General features: G+C 40.1%; 3 protein-coding genes across 5 annotated transcripts; 2 read left to right on the top strand and 1 right to left on the bottom strand.

Moving 5' to 3' along the window:
- Positions 1-591: 591 nt before the first annotated feature.
- LOC119005426 (cytochrome P450 4A6) lies at positions 592-15,193 on the bottom strand. Of its 2 annotated transcripts, none has more exons than XM_037073024.1 (12): positions 15,056-15,193; positions 13,565-13,625; positions 6,033-6,077; positions 5,807-5,934; positions 5,488-5,612; positions 5,207-5,361; positions 4,914-5,020; positions 2,950-3,140; positions 2,692-2,825; positions 2,058-2,122; positions 1,741-1,823; positions 592-1,102 (listed from the first exon to the last, which is right to left on the bottom strand). In XM_037073024.1, the coding sequence occupies exons 2-12, from the start codon at positions 13,605-13,607 to the stop codon at positions 925-927; spliced, it is 1,254 nt and encodes a 417-aa protein (XP_036928919.1). In that variant the 5' UTR covers positions 13,608-13,625; positions 15,056-15,193; the 3' UTR covers positions 592-924. The 2 variants fall into 2 exon arrangements, with proteins under 2 accessions (XP_036928919.1, XP_036928918.1); XM_037073023.1 differs by lacking the exons at positions 13,565-13,625; positions 15,056-15,193 and adding exons at positions 6,356-6,500; positions 8,839-9,126.
- Positions 11,006-13,915, top strand: LOC119005429. Of its 2 annotated transcripts, XM_037073029.1 has the most exons (7): positions 11,006-11,529; positions 11,672-11,980; positions 12,104-12,379; positions 12,886-13,101; positions 13,188-13,304; positions 13,417-13,457; positions 13,577-13,915. In XM_037073029.1, exons 1-7 carry the CDS (start codon positions 11,406-11,408, stop codon positions 13,703-13,705), a joined length of 1,212 nt encoding a protein of 403 aa, XP_036928924.1. In that variant the 5' UTR covers positions 11,006-11,405; the 3' UTR covers positions 13,706-13,915. The 2 variants fall into 2 exon arrangements, with proteins under 2 accessions (XP_036928924.1, XP_036928922.1); XM_037073027.1 differs by having other exon boundaries at positions 11,013-11,529; positions 13,188-13,457.
- Positions 14,736-17,851, top strand: med18 (mediator of RNA polymerase II transcription, subunit 18 homolog (yeast)). The gene is made up of 3 exons (XM_037073034.1): positions 14,736-15,131; positions 15,333-15,436; positions 16,847-17,851. The coding sequence occupies exons 2-3, from the start codon at positions 15,364-15,366 to the stop codon at positions 17,401-17,403; spliced, it is 630 nt and encodes a 209-aa protein (XP_036928929.1). The 5' UTR covers positions 14,736-15,131; positions 15,333-15,363; the 3' UTR covers positions 17,404-17,851.
- Positions 17,852-22,996: the final 5,145 nt, after the last annotated feature.

Genomic DNA, 22,996 nt, shown 5'->3' with positions numbered 1-22,996 from the left:
AACATGAACAATGCCCCTGCTTTGATATCATAACATTGTGGTGTGTTTATAGTATTACTGCATATGTGAAATATGTAGTTTGAAGCCTTTTGTGGCTCCATAGGAAACCACATGTACACTAATGCATTGTCTCCAGTTATGTCATTCAGTGGCTAAATTGCATTGAGGGAATATAGTGTAGTAATATAAAGAGTGTGAGTGATCCCTGGCTCAAGCAGTTGACCCCTTTTCAAACCCCAGTGCCTACATTACCCACAGTTACCCACTGACCAGAAACAGTTTTTCAGAAGACATGCAGCTTTCTCTGTATCCACACAAGGCTGTGCACTACTTTTCTACACAGGAGAAATGATTTCTAGGACCTCTTAACACGTTTGATGTGTGAAATTGGCAGTTACCCTTTAACTTCCCGTGATTCAACTTTATACATACTGCACATTCCAGTGACTTTTCAGGAGTAGAACACTGACTAGGTGTCTGTTTCCTAGCTGATTCCAAGCCGTACAGACAAACAGACACTTTCATCATAGATCAACATGGCTATTCACACAGCGGAAGAACACTTTACACTCAGAAATGAGGACACCTGAATACGTCATATTTGATCATTTATTTACAAATGAATGCAGGAAAATATTTTTTCCCCCAAACATTTCTTATTTATTAGAAACAGATTTAGTGCAACTGTTACCTGTTAAAGTATAAAGTGCAGAAATTTTTCAGTTTCATGAAAACCCTTTTTAAATGTGAGAACATGATCTTAAGTGCAATACAAATGCAACTTCTTTATCAGCAAGTCACTCAATATAATATCATCAGTATTTGTGATTCTATGACAGCGTGAAATATTGTCAGTGAAAGTACTCAAATTTTCCCATTACTGATATATTTTCCAGGTTAACAGCATTCCCTGTAGGCCTCCCTTTACATGTTTGGCTCGACAGATCTGATCTTGATGTGGATGCCGTTGAGTGAGCGCAGCACCAGTCTGGGAATGATCTTGGGTTTACAAGTGGGGTCCTCTATCAGCTCGTATCTCTTCAGTGTCAGGGCAGTCGCCACTTTTAACTCATTCATGGCAAAATTCTGGCCAATGCAGTTTCTGAGGAAGGAAACCATATGAATTAGCAGCATCGTGAGGATCATGACGATACGTTAAATGACTAAGTTAAAACAGAGGACAACAAGAGGACAACAACTCAGTACAAGAATTGACATAATATTAGAATAAAGTGGACAAGAACATATGTTAATTATTGTTATATATTTCTGCATCGTGAGGGAAGGAGATTATTTTATGCCAGCTTGCTTTTACACAGTTTTACAGCTGTTTTCAGTCTATGAAATAAAACGAGTTTCTTTTTTCCTTTTTTGCAAACTTCACTCAGATTTTACTCTTACTCAAAATCCACCATCGACATTAAAACTTTTCCGGGATTGTACGTCAGGTTCGCCGCCATCCCAAAATGTCTGTTTTTGAGGAGTTGGTAGGAGTATTTACTTTTTGGGGGATGTACTTTTTAAATTGGACAGATCCTAGATCGCACTGTTCTGCCCGTCTCATGTTTACTCTAACCACTAATAAATCATTTGGTGAACAAGGGCGCTGGTGCCATGTTAAACATTCACATGCAGTAAACAATTGTTGGTTAAATCAATAGTCGGCGAGTAGCTGTAAACTGAGAACCTTCTTTCCTAGTGTTTAGTGGGCTGGTCAGAGGGTATCAGGTGTATACAAACCTTGGCCCAGCAGAGAAGGGCACAAAAGCATGAGGTGACCTCCTGGAAGCATTCTCTGGCAGGAAACGCAGCGGGTCAAAGACCTATGTTGAGACCAAGTGGAAAAAACACTTAAGCCAGCGTGGCTCCAGCCAACCAGGACACACTACGATTATTAAATCAAGCACCAGTTTAATGACTATGTCACATCGATTATTTGACACATTTTACATAAAAGGTGTTGAGCCAGCATATCAAAGAGGGACACCATGCAGCGAGTGGGCACAGCTGATGCTCTCACTTCAGGAAAATTTGCTCAGAATGACATCTTGACTTACATCAGGGTTTTCCCAGACTGCTGCATTCCTGTGAACCCCATACACACTTGTTCCAACAAAACTTCCTACAAAAAAAACAACAAAAATAGAACGTGTGTTTAAGTTTCGGATTGTACAGATACCTTTATATATTTAAGTGTGATACAATTTGTGAAGGCACTGCTACAAACAAGCAACAGCCTGACTCCTGACCAGAGTTTCATTATGACATTGAACATTCATCACAACCCCACAACTTTGGGGATATGTGTGTGAAATTATGCAAAAGACATCTGGATTATCTTCATTTTATTCATAATGGGGCAGCCATAAAAAAAAAACAAAAACAAAAAAACATTGAGCCTTGGATGTAAATCTAACAATCTAACAATTTAATATAAGAGTTGAGTTAAACCCGCGAAACAGAATATAATGGTTCTGACACCATCAGACAAAATGCAATAAAATGGTTTTAACAACGTTAAAGCTTTTCAAAGGGAAACAGCCAGGTAAAATTGTAGGTCGCATGTTGTGCAAGACTGACATTGTTAAACCAAAACTAAGGCCACAGGTCAATTGAGTAAAATCAACTGAGACAAAAGTTAATATCTTATCTTTTACCGCTGGAAACCACTGCAAAACAATAATAACAAACCTGCTGGCAAAGTCCTTCCATCACAAAAGGTAATGGGCTTGGTGATTTTTCTGTTCATTCCTGGCACAGGTGGGTACAGACGGAGTGATTCTTTTATGCACATTGTAGTGTATGGAATCTTACTTAGATCCTCCCTTAAAATAAGACGGACACTTTGTGTTAGTTCTTGATATTCTAAAATAACACAGTGATGGCCTAAACAAGCTGGTGTGACTGACTCGCTGTGCAAATAACAATGTTTTCAACACGTAAGCCTACCACGCCATGGTGTCCTTGCCGTCTAAGGCTTGCATGATCTCTTCCCTGCACATCTTCTGGTGCTCTGGGTGGGCGGCCAGATTGTAGAAGATGAAAGAGAGGCCACTGGCTGTGGTGTCATGGCCCTCAAACATGAAGGTGTCCACTTCTGCTCGTATGTCTTCATCTGAGAGACCCTGCTGGTTCTCATCCTGAAAGAGAGATGAAGACAAAATGATTAAATAAACAAGGAATAAATAACTGATTGCTGAAGTGTCACTACTCCTACAAGTATGACTACTACAACAACGACTACAACTAAGAGAAAAATCTATTGTCTATTGTATTCGTAGAGCACTGAACTATAGAGCATAAAATACACAATAAAGATAATAGCTGTCTGGTTCATGTTGAGCATGGGACGTCTCACAGGTAACCCAGAATATCTACTACTTCACTAGGTCAAAGATGGAGTGGCAGAGACTAAGGAAATGAGAAAAGGAGGAGACTGGGACTAACTGGAAATCAGGCACTCATGTTTTGACTGACGAGATTTCATTAACATAACAGAGTTTCAGAGGAGATACTAGGTAGCGTATTGTGTCTTAATGAAAATTTTTACATTAACAGTTGTTGATGGTAACCAGTTAGTTTGCAAGTGTTTCTAATGTTTAAGTGGTAACATGGTAATGATCAGCCTTCTGAACAGGATGGAACAGACACTACTCACGAAACTGTAAAATTAGGCGAAACGTCGCTGTTTTCTTCTCAAATGTATTCAGAAACCTATTTTATCATACTGAATTTTTTTGTAGCCGCCCGCCACAACATCATTGGCCACCACATACTGTCTAAACACCTCTCTCATATACCTGTGGCACCCTGTTTCTCACACATAAACTTTGTCAGGCATGCTGCCCAAGTAAAGTCTAAAGTGTATTAAAAGCTGGCAAAGCATACCGGGGCCATTTTGTTTTTTAACCATGTGACAAAATGATACCATCCGTATCAATTAACTAGTGAACTCTCTCCCCTCGCTCTAACCCTCCGTACCTGTATCTGCTCTGATAATAGGGCCCCTTCTGTAAATGCAAACTGATCTCCTGTTTAACGTAGGCCTCCTTATGGTATTGTTCTGTTACCCTGTGGCTATCAATCTGTGGGAAACACTGACTGATATGCATAAAAGGTGCACACCAACATGCATGAGCACTATTACTCACACATGGCCAGCCTGGCTACTAAAAAAAGAGAACAGAGGGTCAGATTACGGCACAGATAGGCGTAGGAACAAGGCCACGACTTTCACAGCCCCACCCCTGCCTGGAGTCCTGTTTGAAGTCTTGCTGCAAAACCAGTTGCACTTAAGGGACAAATAAAGTTGAAATGGAAGTTTAAGTTGAGGACGCCTTTACTCAACCTACTTCTATTTACATAGAAAATAATTGTTTGCTATGAGATTTATGGTCAACATCTCATATGTAAGAACATTGCGTACTATCCTCGTGGGGAATAAATTAATGTGTGCCTTGCTATACTGACTTACCTTAATTAACATTTAATGCTGTCTTAACTTTATATGTGGTAAGAAAAAATTAACATGGACAGGCTTGTACGACTGCAGGAATGTTGAGGTAGGTCAGGCTGGGACAGCTCAGGGATGTTTGCAGTAAGCAGCTTTGTTCTATATTGCTGCTTCCTCATAAGAGGAAAAAAATCCTGAGTGTTGTCTTTGTATAACTAGCAATTGATATGCTGGACATGAGACAGTGCTCTTTGTTTCCCTTTGCACTGGGATTTCTCCACCTACGCATGTTTGCAGATTAAAGCCAAATCTCTAATACAAGCTTTATTATAGTTTTTTATTGTTCATCTGTGTTATTTTTCATTGCTTTTTTTTCAAATATATCATTTTTATTATTATACATGTCTGTGTGGTTATCCCTACTGTCCCTTTTGTCAGTGTGATGTTTTTAACCACATACTCTTGCCAAGAGAAGGATGTCCAGGAAGTCCAAGTTTCTCTTTGCCTGTATGCGGTCCAGCTCCTTCTCTTCCTTTAGTGCTTCTTTCCTTTTTCTTATGACTTCCCCTAAAAAAAAGACAAGATAATGAATGAGTATTTTTGGAGACTAACTCCTCACATACAACAACATGTAAGATATCGACTGTGTATACCAAAAGCTCAGTGCATGGCTGGGCTGTGGGTTGGATGTGAAAGATAATTTAGCAAATAGTTTAAGATTGACATTAATCAAAGTATATGCTCAGATCTTACTAGTGTGATTGTGAGTCACCGAGCATGCTTTTCTGAGCCTGTAGCCATGTGGGCTGAGGTAGAAAATGAGGTCACTGTGATATGGAAACGTCCTGAACCGCAAGTTGATCAGATTGCTGAGCTCATACACTGCTTTGATGTATGCATTTGTTCCACTGAAATGAGAATGTGGGAAAATTAATAACTACGTCTTCTCCGCTCACAATTCACACATCTGAAGTGGTACACAACTGTGAACATAATTATGAATGGTGGGAAAATATTTGTATGTGTGGACTCACCCCTCGGTCTGGCAGTTGCTGTCGTAGCTGAAGGCACACTTCAAGATGCTGTCCAGTGTCATGAGGCTCACGTGTTCAAACAACTCAAAGGACTTGTCGGTGTTTGCATAACGCTCCCACTTGTCCTGGCAACAGCAAGAGAACAGATGTGACTTCTCGGCAGGAGATGGAAAAAAAAAAACCTCCAATGCACTCGACACTAAAATATGTCATCTGGGTGACCAAAACCAAGATTTTTTTTAACTTTAACATCAATATCATGGTCTTTATTTTCTTATTATAAATTACGACTGTCACATCTAAACTGTAATTTACATACCAACATAGTTTTTGCAGAATCGGACATCAGTTTTATGTACGGTTTCAAAACATCATAGTGGAAACCTGGGGTGAGGAGCCTTCTGTGACGAAACCACTTCTGACCTTTCGACACCAATAAGCCATCCCCTGAACACAGAAACAGACCCCATGTGTTTGAGTAAAGCAGCTAACCAGCTATGCAATAAGCCAACATATGCTCTGGAAGATAGGGAAAGCAGTTTTACCAATCCAAGACTCAAGAAACCTATATGCAAGATCATCTTTGGGCTCTGTAAGGAAAGAAACAAACAATTTGTTACATTTATTTCTGAGATGTAAAAATGTAGTAAATGGGCCCATGAGACAGACACAGATAGACAGATTCTTATATGTTCATGCCACAGCAGCAGTACACAAATAAAACCAAACATTATAAAGAACAGTGCTTAAAATAAATAACTCTATTAAATATCAAAAACACACAAATACTATCATGAGTGTTCAAAGTAAATGTAAAGTATACAAAAAAAAACAGGACGGACAAAGATAAAAATAGTCGCTCACACACCTGCTGTTGCCAGTATGGCTTTCACGTAATCTGGATGGTGAATGTTGAGGATACAAACAAAGGGACCAAACCACAACGGGAAAGCATAAGGGTACTGCTCTGCCCATTTCAATAATGTGTCCAGGTCTGTCCCATCTTGTTTAAACTGAAAGAAAAATTAAAACAAGAAGTGTGACAAACACCTGTGCCTCCTGTTGTCTGCATGCTTTGCTACTCTAGTGTGCATTTACTGAAGTATTGTATTTCAGTACAATTTTGAGTTACTTTATCTTTACTTCAGTATCTCCATTTTCTGCTACTTTATACTCCACTTGTATTTCTTACTCCATGACATTTATATGATAACTTTAGTAACTAGTTACTTTATTATCGACAACCAGATTCTAAACAGTTGCAGGGACAGTGGATGGATTGTGTTCACCAGTTGTTGAATTTGTGTCAGGGAACTGGTTCTCAAGCACATCAAACACAACATCCCTGCCAGCCGGGACCCTCATGAGAATGCATTCAGAACAAACAGATCCAAAAAGGATGCCATATCCACTGCCCTCCACTCATTCTTCACACACCTTATAAATAACGAAAGCTTCATCAGGGTGCTGTTTGTTGACTTCAGGTCAGTATTTAATGCAATCTCACCCATGAAGCTGATTGGAAAGTTTAACCCTGTGGGCTTAAAACCACACCCTGCAACCAAATATTGGACTTACTCACAAGCAGAACACCACCACCAAGTTAGTGCTAAACACTGGAGCCCACCCAGGGCTGTGTGTAGTCTGTTATTGAGTATAAAGTCGACACCATCATCATCGGCTGCTTTGCAAAAAATGATGTTCATGCATGGCTCAGGACAGGAGGGCTCTGCAGCGGGTGATTGACACTGCTCAGAACTTCATTCACACCTACCTACCGAGCATCAGTGATATCGGTGAGGGGCGTAAAGGCAACACCCACCCCACAGCCACTTCGTGTTCAACCTGCTGTCATCCGACAAGAGATACAGAAGTGTCCGCTGCCACACCACCAGCCCAGCAGCTTCACTCCTCAAGCTGCTGGACTCCTACATTAATCCTCCAAATTCCACTTATGTTTGTTTTTGGATCCTTTTTCTGTAATGTACCTAAGAGGGACTCAAATTTTGTTTGGTAACCCTGGTGTTGTTATATGATAAATAAATTAGCCTTGTTAATTTTGTAAGTACATTTATTGCCAGACAGTTACTTTTGATGCTTAAGTACATTTAATATTTGATAGTTTATGACCTTAACCCGAGTGCTAATCATATTAGAGGTGTGGAAATGTCTCCATTATAAGATGCATCACGATGTGGACATGGAAGATTCTGCATCGATGCAGAGTGCATAATCGAGAGTCTGCAGCTCATGTTGATTGTTGATTGTACGGAATCAGCTGGACAATAAAGTTATGTTGCTGATTTGCTCCCATGCTTTGAATTGTGGGAAGACATTAGCCATATGTTATTTATGAAGGAGGGATCTCGGAGGAAGGCAGAGATCACCTGCGAAAGATAATACAAACTAATTTTTTTGAAACGAAGTGGACAAGGCTCAGGCTGAGCGTGACTTCTGCCTCACAACAATTATTAATCACATTAGCCATTTTCACCTGTAGCCAACGTCTGCAGCCACAAATGATAACAGCAAACCCAGCTAATCAGCCAAGATCTGAGGAGGTGCTGTCATCTCTGATGTCCAGCTCTGGGAGAGGTGTGTGCAGCAGAGTCAATAAAAGCCTTATCTTGAAGCTGCCATGTGAAAACAATAATATTGTAGATTACAACAAATGTCAAAGGCACTGCAGATGGATAAATGTTTAACTACTGAGGTACAGATATTGAAAAAGATGCAGTGATTATTGTGTAGACTGCTGTTGTCTGATTATTGGGAGGACTTTATGAATAAAAAGGGAGAATTTAAATGATGAAAAACTAGCCACATAAGGTAATATAATCACTGAGGATGCCATACAGTGAGATGCATCAAGAATCGTTTTGCATTTGAATTGTTGACAGCTGAATCGTAAATCGAATCGAATCGTCAGTTTTACCAAAGTAATACTTTAATTTGATGTCTCTACGTTTACTTGAGAATAACTTTTGGGTACTTTTTACAGTGCTTCTAATAAGCAGTTAGAAAGGAAGCATATCTGCTTACTTAAAAGTTGCAAAACCACAATGTACACACAACTGCAATTTGAAGTCGTACTTGACGTCTCCAGTAAACAGAATGGCTCTACAAAAAACAGCCAAATAAACTAGTGTCTAAAAACTCAAAGCAATCCGTTACTGGTCTATGAAAGTTATAAATAGTTCAATAAATACTTTTAAATGCGTATTAAACCCTTTATAAAGTGGAACAATAGGTCGTTACACTTTTGCACTTCATACTGCAACTACACTGTGCGGGCTTGTGTTTACTCGCTGCTTTGTTGACGGTCGCTAGAGAGACTGCAGACTGCATTACCTCGAAAACATGTCCAAAGAGCCAGTGTGAAGGTGGTGACGGAAAAGCTGCAAAGCCGCGGATCGTGTCCCTCTGTTTGACGAGCAGGGTGGTCAATTTGTAGACGACGGCCACGAGACAAAGTAAGGCAAACAAGTGATGCATGCGAGGCCAGCACGGCTGCAGTTTCGCCAAGGCTTCGGTGAACTCCATGACTGCGGTGCCTGTAACGGGGCCGGAGGAGAGAGCTGGAGAGAGGATTCCTGCTGGATGATCAACAGCGCAACTCAGCAAAGGCGCTCATGTGTGGAAGGCAGGAGCCCGGTTATGCGTATGACGTAATCGGCGCGGGGCGGAGAATCTGCCCGGTTCGGACGTGCTGCGCGTCCGACAAGTAGGCGGTGAAGAGGTCTTGTTAATTTTTTATTTTTTTTTCCAGTCAACAGACGGTCAGGATGTGACATTTAAAGTGACATGAAACTGTTTAATTTGAATAAAATGATGTGTGGGATTTTTTTTGATACATTAGAATATACAGTATGTGTTGTGAATGTGACAATGTATTTAAAATGTTTATATATAAGTATGTGTGTGATTTGGTTCTCAGTGTGAACAGTATACTACATTACAGAGCATACACAGGAGTGAGTACAAATTGTTTTGAATGAGAAATCATACACAAAACTCCCTGTCAAAAAAAAAAAGAAAAAAAAAATCACAATGTCAACATCTTGGCCAGAGACGACAGATGACCGTTTGAAAGAGGAGTAAAAGAATCCATCTATGTCAATCTGGAACGGCCATCTTTGAAAAGAGGAGGTGGCCCACGACAATACCTTTCAACCACCTACAATACAGTACAGAGCTCCCTCCCCAGACAGCTTAACAATCATTCACATCTGGGCTCACCTAGCCTTAGAAACCAACATGTAAGCGGGTCGGGTCAATGACCCGAAAGTGGTCTGAAACTCAGAGCTCACACATGACCTTAATGACTGTAAGGACACTCCCACACAAAGCCTGCAAACTCCCCTCCAGTTAGTTAGAAGTGAAGAAGCCTCTCAGTTGAGAGGTGAAACGTCTTTAAGAAACTGATTTATCTACAGTTGCCTATGATACAGCACTTACATTGACACACTTGTTACTGATGCACACGTGTTCAGTGTGCGCCATTTTGTACGTTAGTGATTCAAGATTTCAAGATTCATCCATTTGCTCCGAGGGAGATTTGTCTTGTACATACATCAAGAGACAGTACAAAACAATACAGTGTGTGCTAAACACACAACACCCCTCACCCTCACCATACCTCTGTCTTATGGCCTGATTTTAGGAGATTCACTGATATGGGAATGCATGAGCTTTTGTATCTACATTTATATAACATTTACATTTAGGGCATTTAGGAGACATTTTTGTCCAAAGCGACTTACAATAAGTACATCTGTCACAACAAAGAAACAACAACATATCACTTTCGATATAGAGTAAAAAAGAAAAACACAGAAACAATTTACAAGCCCTCATCTAAGTATAGTAGCTGCTATTCATCAAGGATACCTTAAGTGCATAAGTGCTATGATTTAATTGCAAAGGATAAGAACATACAAGTGTGTATATGTTTTTGTTTTTTTTGGTTCCTAAGGTCTGCTTGGGTAATGATGTTGCAATGCTGTTCATCAAGCTCAAGCTAGAATAGCACTGACTAGACCTAACATCCGCCCAACGCCCACCAGTCCCCTTTTGTACATCAACAAAAAACTGTAACAAGAAGAAGAAAAAAAACCCTTATCAGCATATAAATCAGAACCATCCTCGATTCAGGTTTCATGAAAATCCAAGTGGCACTTTTCGTGTAAACCTGCTGACTAACCAACCAACCAACAAAACAAATTAACATATAACCTCTTTGGTGGAAGTATCTACAATATGTATTTATTCAAATTCAGGACTGCGCAACAAGTCAAAATCAAAGCTCAAAAGAACGTTAAAATTGTACCGCATTAGTAAGCACGAGTAAGTGTTTTTGTGTGACTCACACATCGGAGTCATATTGTTCATGTCGTGTAAACTTTTGTTTCAGTTTCCAGACAGCGCGCTCCTTATCAGTGGTCTCTGTCAGAATGATCTTTGAACTTCCAGAGTGCTCAAATAAACCTCAAGAACAACACCTGCAGAGCATAAAACAATATTTCATGTAGAAAGCTGCCACTGCAAGAAACTCCAGTCACTTTTAAGCTTAGCTGCAACTATTAAATTTTTTGGTTTTACTCAAATAATTACCAAATATTCTCTTACAGTAGATGTATGAAAACCAGTGGGTACAAACTGACACTTTTGATATGAAAAACGACACTTGTTACTGTTGCGCATATTGTAATCCAACACCTATGCTAATGCAACGAGTAGAATAAAAGCCACCCAATCAGAAAAACAGTGTGGGTGAAAGCCACAGTAGATTTCCTCTGCACTGAGTGTTAGACCACTTTCGATGTGTCAGCTTGAACCTTGACGTTACACTCAGACTAAAACCCTGCGATGCGATTCAGAGCCTCTGATCTGTATTTTGAAGCGTACCCACTGAGGGGATGTTTCGATCGGTTCCTTATTTTCTTTATTTCAGCAGAAACGCAAGTGCTTTGAGAATGATGCAAAGAGGCTTTATTTTTCTACTGATTATATGGAACATACCAGTTTTTGCTGCAGGACACAGTAAGTAACTCAATGAATCATTGATATTACACTGCATTCACAATACACTTCTAGGGAGTTACTGTTGTATATCAATACATAATTCATATTGTAGAATTTCGAGCTACTATGAGTGTATAACATAATAAATGTATTTTGGCAGCCACAAATCACCTTCAAGTCATGCTGGGATGTCGAGCCGTGATACCATGTCAATGGAACAGAAGTGACTCAACCTCTTTGAAGTGGTTGTACAAGAAAGATGAATATAGCAAAAAAATCGATTTATTTGTTAAAGGTAAGAAAGGAGTACCACGCTATCATGAGCTTTTTCGGACCAGAATGACGGTGCTGTCCAACGGTTCCCTGCACATTCATCATCTAACAGATGAGGATCAAGGCATTTACTGGTGTGAAATTTGTTTTCAAGACGATTGTTCGGATAAACAGATCAAAACTATTCTGAGCAAAGGTCAGAGCAATTTTAATTGTCTTTGTTGTTCTCATAAAAACTGAAGTACCCACACACTTTGTATATTTAGTTCAATAATTTGTAAAAGTCCATCCTCAAACAAACAATACCTTTTTTTTTCAGCAATTCTGAAAGAAACTTATACAACAATCGACGTTGCTGCGGGCAGCAATTTTACTCATCCCTCCTGTCAAGGTCAATTGACGGAGTTAAAATGGACTTTTGAAGCACGTAACACGAATTCAATACAAAGACTGGAATCAGACATTGTGACTTCCAACAAATCTATACACATTGTAAATGTCGAAAGAGCAGATGCTGGGAAATATACGTGCTGGTCAAGTCGATGTGATGGACATTGGCAGAAGCTACTTACTATCAACTTGTGTGTATTTACAGGTAAGAAAAAAACACCACACACATAGAATGTCTTATGTCAAAAATTCAGCCCTGTAACTAGTGCCTGGCAATATATCAATATTATATTGTTATTTTGAGATGGCCTAAATGTTGTTTTTCCCTTGTTTTAAAACCTTGTAATTTTTTGAATGTACCAGACTGTTTCACTTGTTCCAGTACTTGACCCGCTTTGTCATTATATCCACATTACTAATGATGATTTATTGTTTACATTTTTTTCTTTTTGTTGTATTTTGTGGAAGTAATCCAGTAATCCATAAATACTGTTGAAATTGTGATATACTAAGGTTGTTTGTCGAAAAATGTGATATTTGATTTTGTCCACTGATTTTACCATTTATGAAGTGCTTTGGATGAAATTTCAAAATGTCAATATGTAGTGTACTCTATGACATGTATAAAAAAAATATTACAACATTATTTCAAGGCTGTATCACTGAACCCCAGGTGAAAAATTGTTGTTCCTTTTTTTGGCCCTTTTATAGTACACAGTGAGGAGTCCCCTGTTTCTTGTGATATGCTGTGTGACATGGATTTCAGTGACATCAAACCCAACGACGCATCAAATGTGAAGACAGAAACGAGGACGGTGACTGTAGATCAGTATGGGTCTTTAAACTGCAGCACAAAGCAGGTTTTTGATAGAAGCCATTCAGTTCACAGCACTCAACGACCATTAAAAGCTTTAAATACAACAACAGGTGGGTGAATTCGCCATAGCCTTCTTTAAGAGGCTCTTGACCTGAATTAAAGGCGTATCAATGCTTGTGTTTTTTTGTTTTTACAGATACACCTACAGAGCCTGGAAATCAAATTCTTATTTATGGAACAACTGCAGCAGCCCTTATGTGTCTTATTTTAATGGTACTTTTAATTTGCTTCCTTAGACCAAGATTGCGAGCAGGTAATGAAATGCAGCTCTTTGTCTTTTTAAACTTCCTGTTTAACGCTTGCTCAGTGGTCTCATGTTGGCTGTGGGTCCTGCCTGATTCTGTTTCTATTTCCATCTCTTTAAGCGTTTCCTATTCACCCGTGTTGCTGTGGCTTCAAAGGAACGGTAAGCAATATATGATGACGTAATACTGTCAACCATGCAGCAATAAAAGAAGAAGAAAAAAAAACGGTGCGTGTACGTTTTCTTGTTTGGTTGATGGCACTTCTTACTTCTTGCTGCAGGCAGAAGAGGAGACTTCAGTGATTTATTCATCGATTGTCATCAGGAGACCTGCCGAGAAAACAGACGTCCATATGACTTACACTGAATGTTTATATAGTGATTTGAAATTTGAGAAAAAAGGGTCTTAAATCAATGATGGTTCCCACCCCCACTCATCATATGATGAAGTAATTTATTACTCAAAAAAATGACTTCTCTGTGGTGGTGAAAATTGTTTGTGATTTCACCCACGCAGATCTCAAGGGAAAGTTTGAAGCATTGGATCTTTTCTGATTAGGAACTTTCCTATTTGAGTGAAGTGACCCATATGAGCTGTCTGCACAATAATAAAAAAAAAATGTACGTTATTAGTCTGTCTCTCCTTTTTTTTCTTTAGCCAACGAAACACATTCCTTTTAACTTCTGAAAATAGAGGGCACATTTCAGATGATCCAGAACAAAATATTGATATTGGTCCAGATGAACCTTGGGCTGGACAATTATTTTACATTCATGCACGTACTGTTGTATTTAACTACATTTTAAGGGTATATCGTGATTTATTTAAGGCTGCTTACACACTGTGCTGGAAAGCAACTCAGCCTATTCACTTAGTATTTCCATTTTATGATAATTTGCACTTCTACTTCACTGCCTCTTAGAGAGAAATGCTATACTTTATATTCCATTTGATTTATCTGAGAGTGGTAATGACTTTACAGTTTCAGATATTAACTATTATACCTATGATCACCTTCTCAAATATCATTGTTATTAAGATATACAAGACCACATGAAGTAGTCAAAATCATCTCCACCTCAAACAGCTACAACAAGGATTATGGCTCACATTTTAAACAGTAACAAGCAGCAGTAATAATTAAACAATAACGTACATGACAGATTTACGAACTGAAGAGCACTTTTACTTTGATTCTTTGAGAATGTGTTGGTGATAACTTCTGCATTTTAGGAAGATTTGGGATGCATCGCTTACACACTGTCTTACATGTGAATGCATCGTTAATGATAATGCCTACACACTGAAAGGGGGACGTTATAGTGTTACTATTTTACATTACCCACTTGGGGGGGAAAAAAATCGTGTGCAGGACTTTCATTTTGCATATGCAGCCAAGTTGAGTAATAACTAATTTTTCCATCACTCGCTGCCCATGAAAATAGCTGTGCTCGAGTCCAGCAGGTGGCTGTAATGCGCCTCAAAGTTGGATGCCAAACACCGCGAAGCGAACAAGAGAGAGAAATGTAGGATGCTTTTCGTTTGCCGGCTGTGCTCGTTCTTCCTCTAATAAATAACCCAGTAATTTGGTTTTCTTGGTTTTCTTTGAACCGGCTCTTTGTTCTCCCACATAGACTGGGTAGCACAGCTTAGCTTTCTCGTAGCTAACTAATGATATCAAACCGAGCTAGGTGTTAGCTAGCTAGCCGGCTGCATAGCTACCAGCGGTTTGTTGACTGAAAAAGCGAGTGAGGCCTACCGGATCCTCGGTCGTTACTGCGGAGGCTCTACCGACGACAGTGGACTGCTGCATTTTGATGTTCGGAGTGTTTCAGGTAATCAAGCGAGTCAGAGTTAGCGTTTGCTGTTAAACGAATTACGCTAGCTAGTTAGCTATCTCTACATTTACAGCTAGCTAGCTAACACCGGTCGCTAGGTAACGTGCTGTATTAAAACGTTGGTGACGGTTGAATGAAGACGCTGCCTCCGAGCCGTGGATGTAACGTTAAGCTAGCTAACACTATTTTCCTCCCCAGATATAAAAACCACTTAGTACCTGGGGAAAAGATGGAAGCTCCACCAGTTACAGTGATGCCTGTCACCGGGGGCACAATCAATATGATGGAATACCTGCTGCAAGGTAAGCTATGATAGAAACACCCACAGCTGATGAGATGAGATGTAACAATTAGACTCACCCATAAACAGATGGTGATGCCAGTGAAGGAATGTAACTAAATACATTTACTCAAGTACTGTACTTAAACGTGCAGTAGTTTTAGAGAAGAAATTCAAACTCTTCTGGATACAATGTCTTCCTCAAAACTACATGTTGCAATATTTAAGACACTTGTACTTAAGTTTTTTTCTATTATATTTTACTTTATACTCCAATGACACTGAATCTTGGAGGCAAATATTGTATTTTACTCCCCTATATGTATCTGATAACTTAAGTTACTTGTTACTTTGCAGATTGCATCCTGAATCAGAGCCAACGTAATACATTTTTGAATTAATTTATTTTTGTCAGCAATCACATAAAAGAAACACTTGTTCCTGGAATAAGAAAAGTGCTGACTGTCAGAGCTGATAATCTACATACATACATGCATACATACATGTAAATATACATTTAATTTACTTGTAGTTTTGAGACATCTATTACCAAAAAATAGTTATGGTACTTCATTACATTTACTATCAAATATTTTAATACTTTTATCTCAATTGATATTTTTATGAGTGAGTTTCACTTTTACCAAAGTCATATTTTGACATGATATTTTTATTTCTACTCCAGTATGACTTTTTGTACCAAGTGATACTAAGAAAAGTTGTGATGAGTAACAAGTTTTACAACACTACTATGGCATTGAAAAGGTGTGATAGAGAGATGTGATAAAATATGGCATTCCTGTCTTCTGAGAACAGTAATGTGGAATAGAGATGGGTGACAAAATAATGGGAATACCAACACAAAGTGCTGCAGTGAGCTGTTGGAGCACAAAAAGCTCCAAGAACAGCAATTTTGTTTTTTGGCATAAATATTCTCTGGAACTGTCATAGCAGGATGAACACTATTCTTTCAAAAGATATCTCTCGTCTGATATCTCAGGCATGAAATGATAGTCTGCCCACATTCATATAAATAAGGCAGAGAAGACATTAGAAAGTCATTAAAACGCAGCAATTCCCTATTACCATAAATTACAGTCTTACCATGGATTTGAATCAACACTTTTTATAACCTTCAGGCGGATGGGCTTTTTTTGCAGGACTGTTGTATTACAATGTTTTATGAGAGTGCAATATTGTCAGCATGGCAGGGGTCGCAAAAGATCTTAAATCTGCTGTGTTTGTTACAAAAGTCTATTTTCTATCTGTCTCAGCTTTAATGTTAGAGGTTTTGCAGTGTTCATAATGAAAGTGTATACTTGAATTACAGCTCTAAATAAAATATAGTATGTCGTCTAGATCAGTGCATCACATCGTTAACATGACCCTCATATATTCATGCACATTTTTCTCTCACTCTTTAATAATTCAGGCAGTGTGCTAGACCAGGCCCTGGAAAGCCTCTTGCATCGCCTTCGAGGTCTGTGTGACAACATGGAACCTGAGACCTTTACAGATCATGAATTGGTTTATCTTCTCAAGGGCCAACAAGGAAACCCTTTCATCCTGCGTGCCCGACGCTCCCTCTCCCACCCAACGTCTCCATGGCACCTACGCTACCTTGGCCAACCTGAAGTGGGAGACAAGAGTCGCCATGCTCTGGTGCGCAACTGTGTTGACGTGGCTGCTTCTCACAGCCTGCCAGAGTTTCTGAATGAGATGGGCTTCCGCATGGACCATGAATTTGTGGCCAATGGCCACATATTCCGCAAAGGTGCTATGAAAATTGTAGTGAGCAAGCTGTCGCGCATCCTTGTGCCGGGGAACACAGACAACACAGAACGGCTATCACTTTCGTACCTGGTGGAGCTGAGTGTGTTGGCTCCTGCTGGCCAGGACACTGTTTCGGAGGACATGCGCAGCTTTGCCGAGCAACTCAAACCCCTGGTTCACCTGGAGAAGATTGACCCCAGCAAACAGAGACATTGAATGACATCTTTGACTATGATGGACAAATTAGACTTCCATTTTTATACCATGTTTCCATTCTCCCTTTTTCATTAAATACATTGCAACTTTGACTTAAGTGCTACACTCCTGGTTGTTTGTTATTTTACGTGGTAATTGACTCTTGAGTGTCTACAAAATGTTACTGCATGAGTTTCCACCATAGCATGGTCACAAAAGTTTAGCCTTATTACAGTTTCACCAATGAATACAGCAGAGATGTGTTTAAAGTCATTGCTATTTAATATAAGTTATTAAATTCATCGTATATTCATAAGGGTGCACCTGCAGAAATCCTCTCCTGTGCAGTAGAGTTTGCTATGTGTAAAGAAGAAAAAATATTGCTGTGTTTGGAAATGAATAGAAGAAATGTAAGAAGATGGTGCCTGCAATGAGTGTAAAGCAGTAAAAGAATGCTTTGGTAAAATAAGTACTGCTAAAGTAATATTTTTGATAATAATAGGTTTTTTCCAACATGGTATTTACCGGACAGCCACATCATCATAACCACTGAGAAGTGAAGTGAATAACATTGATTTTATCAGAATGTAATGTTCTACTAGGAAGACTTGGGTTCCGGACTCTTTTGCGGATGCCCCTATATACGCACCAACCACCTAAATACCATTGCATACTAAGTTTACCCCCTCATGGCACAAGACTCCCTTATGCCAGGACAATGCGTCCTTCCTCACCTCAAAAACTGCCAACAGGAAGTGCAGTTGCCATGAGGAGGGGTGTTCTTGGCCTGCAAAGGTGTTTGGATGGATGGTGTGTCAAGAGGCATCCACACAAATGCCACGACTCAACGATTCACAGGTTTCTGTGTGTAGTTATTAAGATGGTGCCTGGAATTTTGTTTTCTTTATTTAAGATTTAAGCTGAGTTAAATTCTTTATTATGCTCTTAGATGAAAACCATTCCTCCACAGGGCAAAATGAAAGCCTCAAAAACAGTTTTACCTAATTATATATCAGTTCATATCAGCAACTGTTCTCAGAATGTTTATTGTCCGTACTAAGATGCTTACTTTAATCTGATTTGTGTTCTGTTTTTAAAACTGTTAGTTGTTTTTTCTTTTTTCTTTTTTTTAATTCATATGTTGAGTCTACAGCTTCTCATGAACATGCTCATTTTACTCCACTAGGGGTCTCTCTCGTTCTGTTGTTCAACTGGCCGTCTCTCCAGCCGAAACCCTACCTCAGATCATCTACAGGAGCTGTGGTTGCCATGGAAATAATTAGCTGTGAGATCTGCACATCTTTTCCCCCCACTCTAATTAGCTTTCTCAATTGCTTAATGATACATAGACCTGTGAAAGCCTTTCTTTCTTCCCCTCAACAAAAGCATTGATTTTCCCTCTCTTCCCCTCTCATTTCTACTGTTAACCCATTAGTGCCTCTTTCATGGGAACTTGAGCTGGGACTATTACACATGAAAGCCCTACAGCTGCCTCAGGTTCTTCGCTCCTCATGTTGTATTCCAAAATGGCCTGTTTGCTAGTGTGTCAACATTATGGCCAATCTGCTGCGGAGGCCGGAGTAACTAATGCACATCCTGTCAGTTATGATAATAATGTGGGCTATAAGACAAGAGTGCTTCTAATAATAACCCCACAGTGAGATGCATTCGCAGGGGTTTGCGATGTAAAGTGACCGCCTGCGTGTCTGGAGGGAGAGCTCGAGGGCAGATGGCTGTCTCTACATGTTGACCTACCTGCATATCAAGGGCTGATGAGGACAAGCTCGCTGAGGTGGAAAGGTGAGATGACATTGCTTCCACTTACATTTGCTACACCTTGAAATCCAGCCCACTGAACATTTGAATATATGTTATATTGACAAGCGGATTAGGGGTGGGTCGGTTAAGAATTTGATTATGAAAAGCGAGAAAGAACACCCCGCAATATGTTGATTGTGGTGAATCATCATTGTCAAGATAATCGCAAATTGAGATAATCGTGACTATCGTCACAGGAATTGATTGAATAAGGGTTTGCACATTGTACTCCACGTAAGTTAAATCAGCTAATAAAAATAAAAATACTAAAGATTTCAAACTAAAGAGTGACAGAGATTGAGTTACAACCATTTGTTTATCCTTTATTTGTGCGGGTCAACCTTATCATGTATTATTACTTATGTAAGATAATCTGTTTTTCACTCAAGAACTGTGTCCTTACTGTGATGGGATGAAAGATATTTGTTTCTGGACAAAATAAGTGATTCCAATAGATCTTTTTGTTGTTTATTTTATTTTGGAAAAGATTTAAGAAGATGATTATCTGAATAATACTGTGAATCGCACTTATGTCAGACAGGATAATCATATCATGAAGCTTTGTATCATCCTACAAGGGATTATTACCATTTATCTGTTTTATAGGCAAATCTGATCTGTGATCATATTGAGACAAACTTTATAGTACGCTACAAGTTTGCCTGTCAATGAGACCGGATTATCGGATAGAGACAGTTTTATGTTCCAGCAAACAGAGGCAGGCTACCGGCCCTTAGGACTAAAGCATGATGTTTCAGCTCTGAGTGAATTATGTATTAAAGAGGCAGATGCCTCGTTGCCCAAGGCTTTATGTGTCCAGCATGGATCCACTACAGTATGCTGGCTTTCTTCCACTTAAACTTGTGTTTAGCACGGTGCTCTTTGGTGATGAGCTGGACTCCCACTGCACCTCCACTCCGCATTGCCTGGAGAACAGAGGCATAGCTAGGCTAATCAGTGTCTTGGCATCAGGCCCTGCGCAGCTATTGTGCATGTAGCCAACCACTGACTTGCACAAGTGAGGGATTTAACTCGTTGCCAGAGGCAATATGATATTCTTCATGGTTTATTTCACAAAATTGAGAGTAGAGTGACAACCTCTTCCAGCACATGAATGCAAAAAAAAAATCTAGATAATTCTGTGAATGTGGATTTTAACAGGGGTTCAGGTTACAGTTTGTAAAAATGTGTTGAATGTGGGGTCATAAAAGCTGTATGTGTTTTGACAGCTGATCAATCCGTCAGTAGTTTTTGTTCTATTATTGTATCACTTATTTTAAATTACATTTTGACAATTTTAACATTCTGTGGTTTTAATTGTAAAAATTTCAAGACTTTTTTCGTATTCATTTCACTAATTAATCATTTTGTATGTAAAATATCTGAGACATCAAAAAACATGGACCTTACATATTCCCTGTACCCAGAGGAGGCAGTCACATTGCGTGTTGTTTTCTAACCAATTGCCTAAAACCCTCAAGATATCTTATTTAAAATTAGATGAATGAAGGAAATGCAGCAGATCCTCACATTTAAGCAAATGTTTTAGTTTCTTTGTTGATATCATACTTTAATAATTCCTCGATTATTCTGTAGACACCTGGTGAAATGGTAAAGTCCTAATGTACTAGTGTGTTCTAGCCTATACATGTAGTGCACAATCTCTTCCAAACACAGCTAACCTGACCACTCGCCCCCAGTGTCTTTTAAGCTATCGTTGACATCATCAGTTTATTATAATACAATAATGCTCCCTGCACTTTTGGATGTGAGAGCACCACGTGCTGATTTTCCTCTTCGGACTGTTTTGCTGTTCTGGGTCTTTAACTGTGAAATATAATTAATTGGCTAAGGCAGATAGTGTTAGTTAATCATATTTTGTTAGACCTCTGAAATGGGGATTGAAGCCATTACCTGCACATGCCTTTACTTTCCATTCCACAACACAGTCTTAATTAAAAGTCTTGGCAGCAATTGTCTTTGCCGCCTCTGAACATAATGTTCATAGTTGGCAGCGCAGATGCCAAGATGCCACAGAAAAGCTGGCTCTTGCTCGGGGCAGGAAGTCTCTAAGTCAGCCTACTTTGGGCCAGTGCCACGAAGGGGTGAAATCCAGCTTTCGCCTACTCAGGAACGTTCCCAGTACTTGGATTTGAGCCCTCTCCTTCATGTGTCATTGAGAGCCCATATGCTTGTTAGAGTGTGGGTTGTTTGCTGAGAGGGGAGGAAAAAAAAAAACCAGGGGAGGTGTCTTCCCAGACGAGCATCGATCTCCCAAGGGTGTTCTTGTGGCTTCTCCAGCTTCCTCTCGTCCTAATCCCACTGGGCAATGGGGCGCGGGGATAAGTTGCACAACATCATGAGGTTGCGAGGGATGTCTAAAGTGGCGGGGCCAAGGAAACGAGGATGGGCCCTGGCAGAAGTGGGTGGAAAAAATGTGTCCCTTTCCCCTATGTGAATGAAATTCTGGAGCATTTTTTTCCAGGGTGCAAATTGACAGGCACAAAGCTCTGCCTTGTTGTTGATGTGGTGCTCTGCCTTGCTTGTGGCTGGCTGAGGTGATTACTGCTGTGCAGAACATGCTGTTCCAGGATCAGCCACTCAGAGCCTGAAGCCAGCCACGCTGCCTCTGGAATGTCTGGTATGGGGGACAGCGTAGCAGTCAGCCTGGAAGGGACCGAACGCATACATAGCTTTTTAAACTGCTGCCTGGGCCTCCCACCTCTCCGCCTGTCTGAGTCCTCTCCTCCTCTTTCCTCTTGTCCCTCCGGAGATTCGGTCCTGCTGTGAGCCTCATCTGTCTTCTCGATGTTCACAATTACTTTTCTTTCACTTAATGTGTAATCAAGACACATTGTGTGATCTGGTGTCATCAAAATCCTGGCACTCAGGAGTGTGTGCTCAGGAGTAGCACCTTGCGTTCGAGACCAGAGGATGTGAAAGGGCTCGTCTCCCTCCAGCACTGGTTTGAGTTGTTTAAGTGACCAAAAGCTAATGAAAAATAACAAAAAACTCCCCATTAATCACTTGCATGGGACGGGCAGAGATTGCAGTCACACATTAACTATTGGGAACGTGGCATTTTAACCATCTGATCCCACTGATGCTCAGTCATCCCATGACACACGATGACGCATCCCTCCTGCATTTCAAGGGGTGCTATTTTTGACACAAATTTCTCAACATTAGTCATGTCTGAGCGCACGCTATGTGTGGCAACGTTGTGCAACTTATAAGTACAGCCTCCCTTCCATGCGCACTCTGTATGAAGAAGGCGGGGGACGCTCAGACAGCCACCTTGCTGCACAGGTGCTTGTTTTGGTGCTCACAGGCATGCGTCACTGTAAAATATGTCTTGAATTAGGTTTTCTGAGTTTTCGGGTCTCAGAGAATGCACGCCTCTGCGTTAGGAGACCGTTTATTATTCAGCTGTTGAATATTTTTGCCTGCAATGCATTCATACAAACCTGGCCTCATAGGTCATAGTGATTACCCATGGGCGGTTAAAAAACGCTCGCACGGAACGGCTGTCAGACTTCCGAATATTATCAGAAATTGTAGCTGCCTGCGTGTTCCTGCTCCTGTGAGTCTGTCTCTGTGTGTGAGCAAGTATGTAGAAGCAGGACTGCCTGTGAAAGTCCATGAATAAGTAATATTGTCCCCACAGCAACCATCAGCATAACAGGTGTGAATGTGCATAAAAATGTGAAGCGGACTCTTGCTGTAAAATCACTCGTGAGCTCAGCAAATCTTCGTGTTATGGATAAAGGTGAGGAAGTGAGGTACAGTGTGAGGA

This window comes from Acanthopagrus latus, chromosome 17, assembly GCF_904848185.1.
Source record: "Acanthopagrus latus isolate v.2019 chromosome 17, fAcaLat1.1, whole genome shotgun sequence".
NCBI lineage: Eukaryota > Metazoa > Chordata > Actinopteri > Spariformes > Sparidae > Acanthopagrus > Acanthopagrus latus.
The sequence above is the reverse complement of the archived record's forward strand: the minus strand, read 5'-3'. Positions and strand labels throughout refer to the sequence as shown.

Excerpts from the sequence above, each read along its gene's own strand:
- LOC119005426 (XM_037073023.1), bottom strand. The coding sequence starts at position 9,030 with ATGGAGTTCACCGAAGCCTTGGCGAAACTGCAGCCGTGCTGGCCTCGC. Across the intron at positions 2,123-2,691 it reads TGGAAGGACTTTGCCAGCAG|GAAGTTTTGTTGGAACAAGT; the intron begins GTTTGTTATTAT and ends TTTTTTTTGTAG. Across the intron at positions 1,103-1,740 it reads CCCTTCTCTGCTGGGCCAAG|AAACTGCATTGGCCAGAATT; the intron begins GTTTGTATACAC and ends TTCCTTCCTCAG.
- LOC119005429 (XM_037073027.1), top strand. The coding sequence starts at position 11,406 with ATGTTTCGATCGGTTCCTTATTTTCTTTATTTCAGCAGAAACGCAAGT. Across the intron at positions 11,981-12,103 it reads CAAAACTATTCTGAGCAAAG|CAATTCTGAAAGAAACTTAT; the intron begins GTCAGAGCAATT and ends TTTTTTTTTCAG. Across the intron at positions 13,102-13,187 it reads AGCTTTAAATACAACAACAG|ATACACCTACAGAGCCTGGA; the intron begins GTGGGTGAATTC and ends TTGTTTTTACAG.
- med18 (XM_037073034.1), top strand. The coding sequence starts at position 15,364 with ATGGAAGCTCCACCAGTTACAGTGATGCCTGTCACCGGGGGCACAATC. Across the intron at positions 15,437-16,846 it reads GATGGAATACCTGCTGCAAG|GCAGTGTGCTAGACCAGGCC; the intron begins GTAAGCTATGAT and ends TTAATAATTCAG.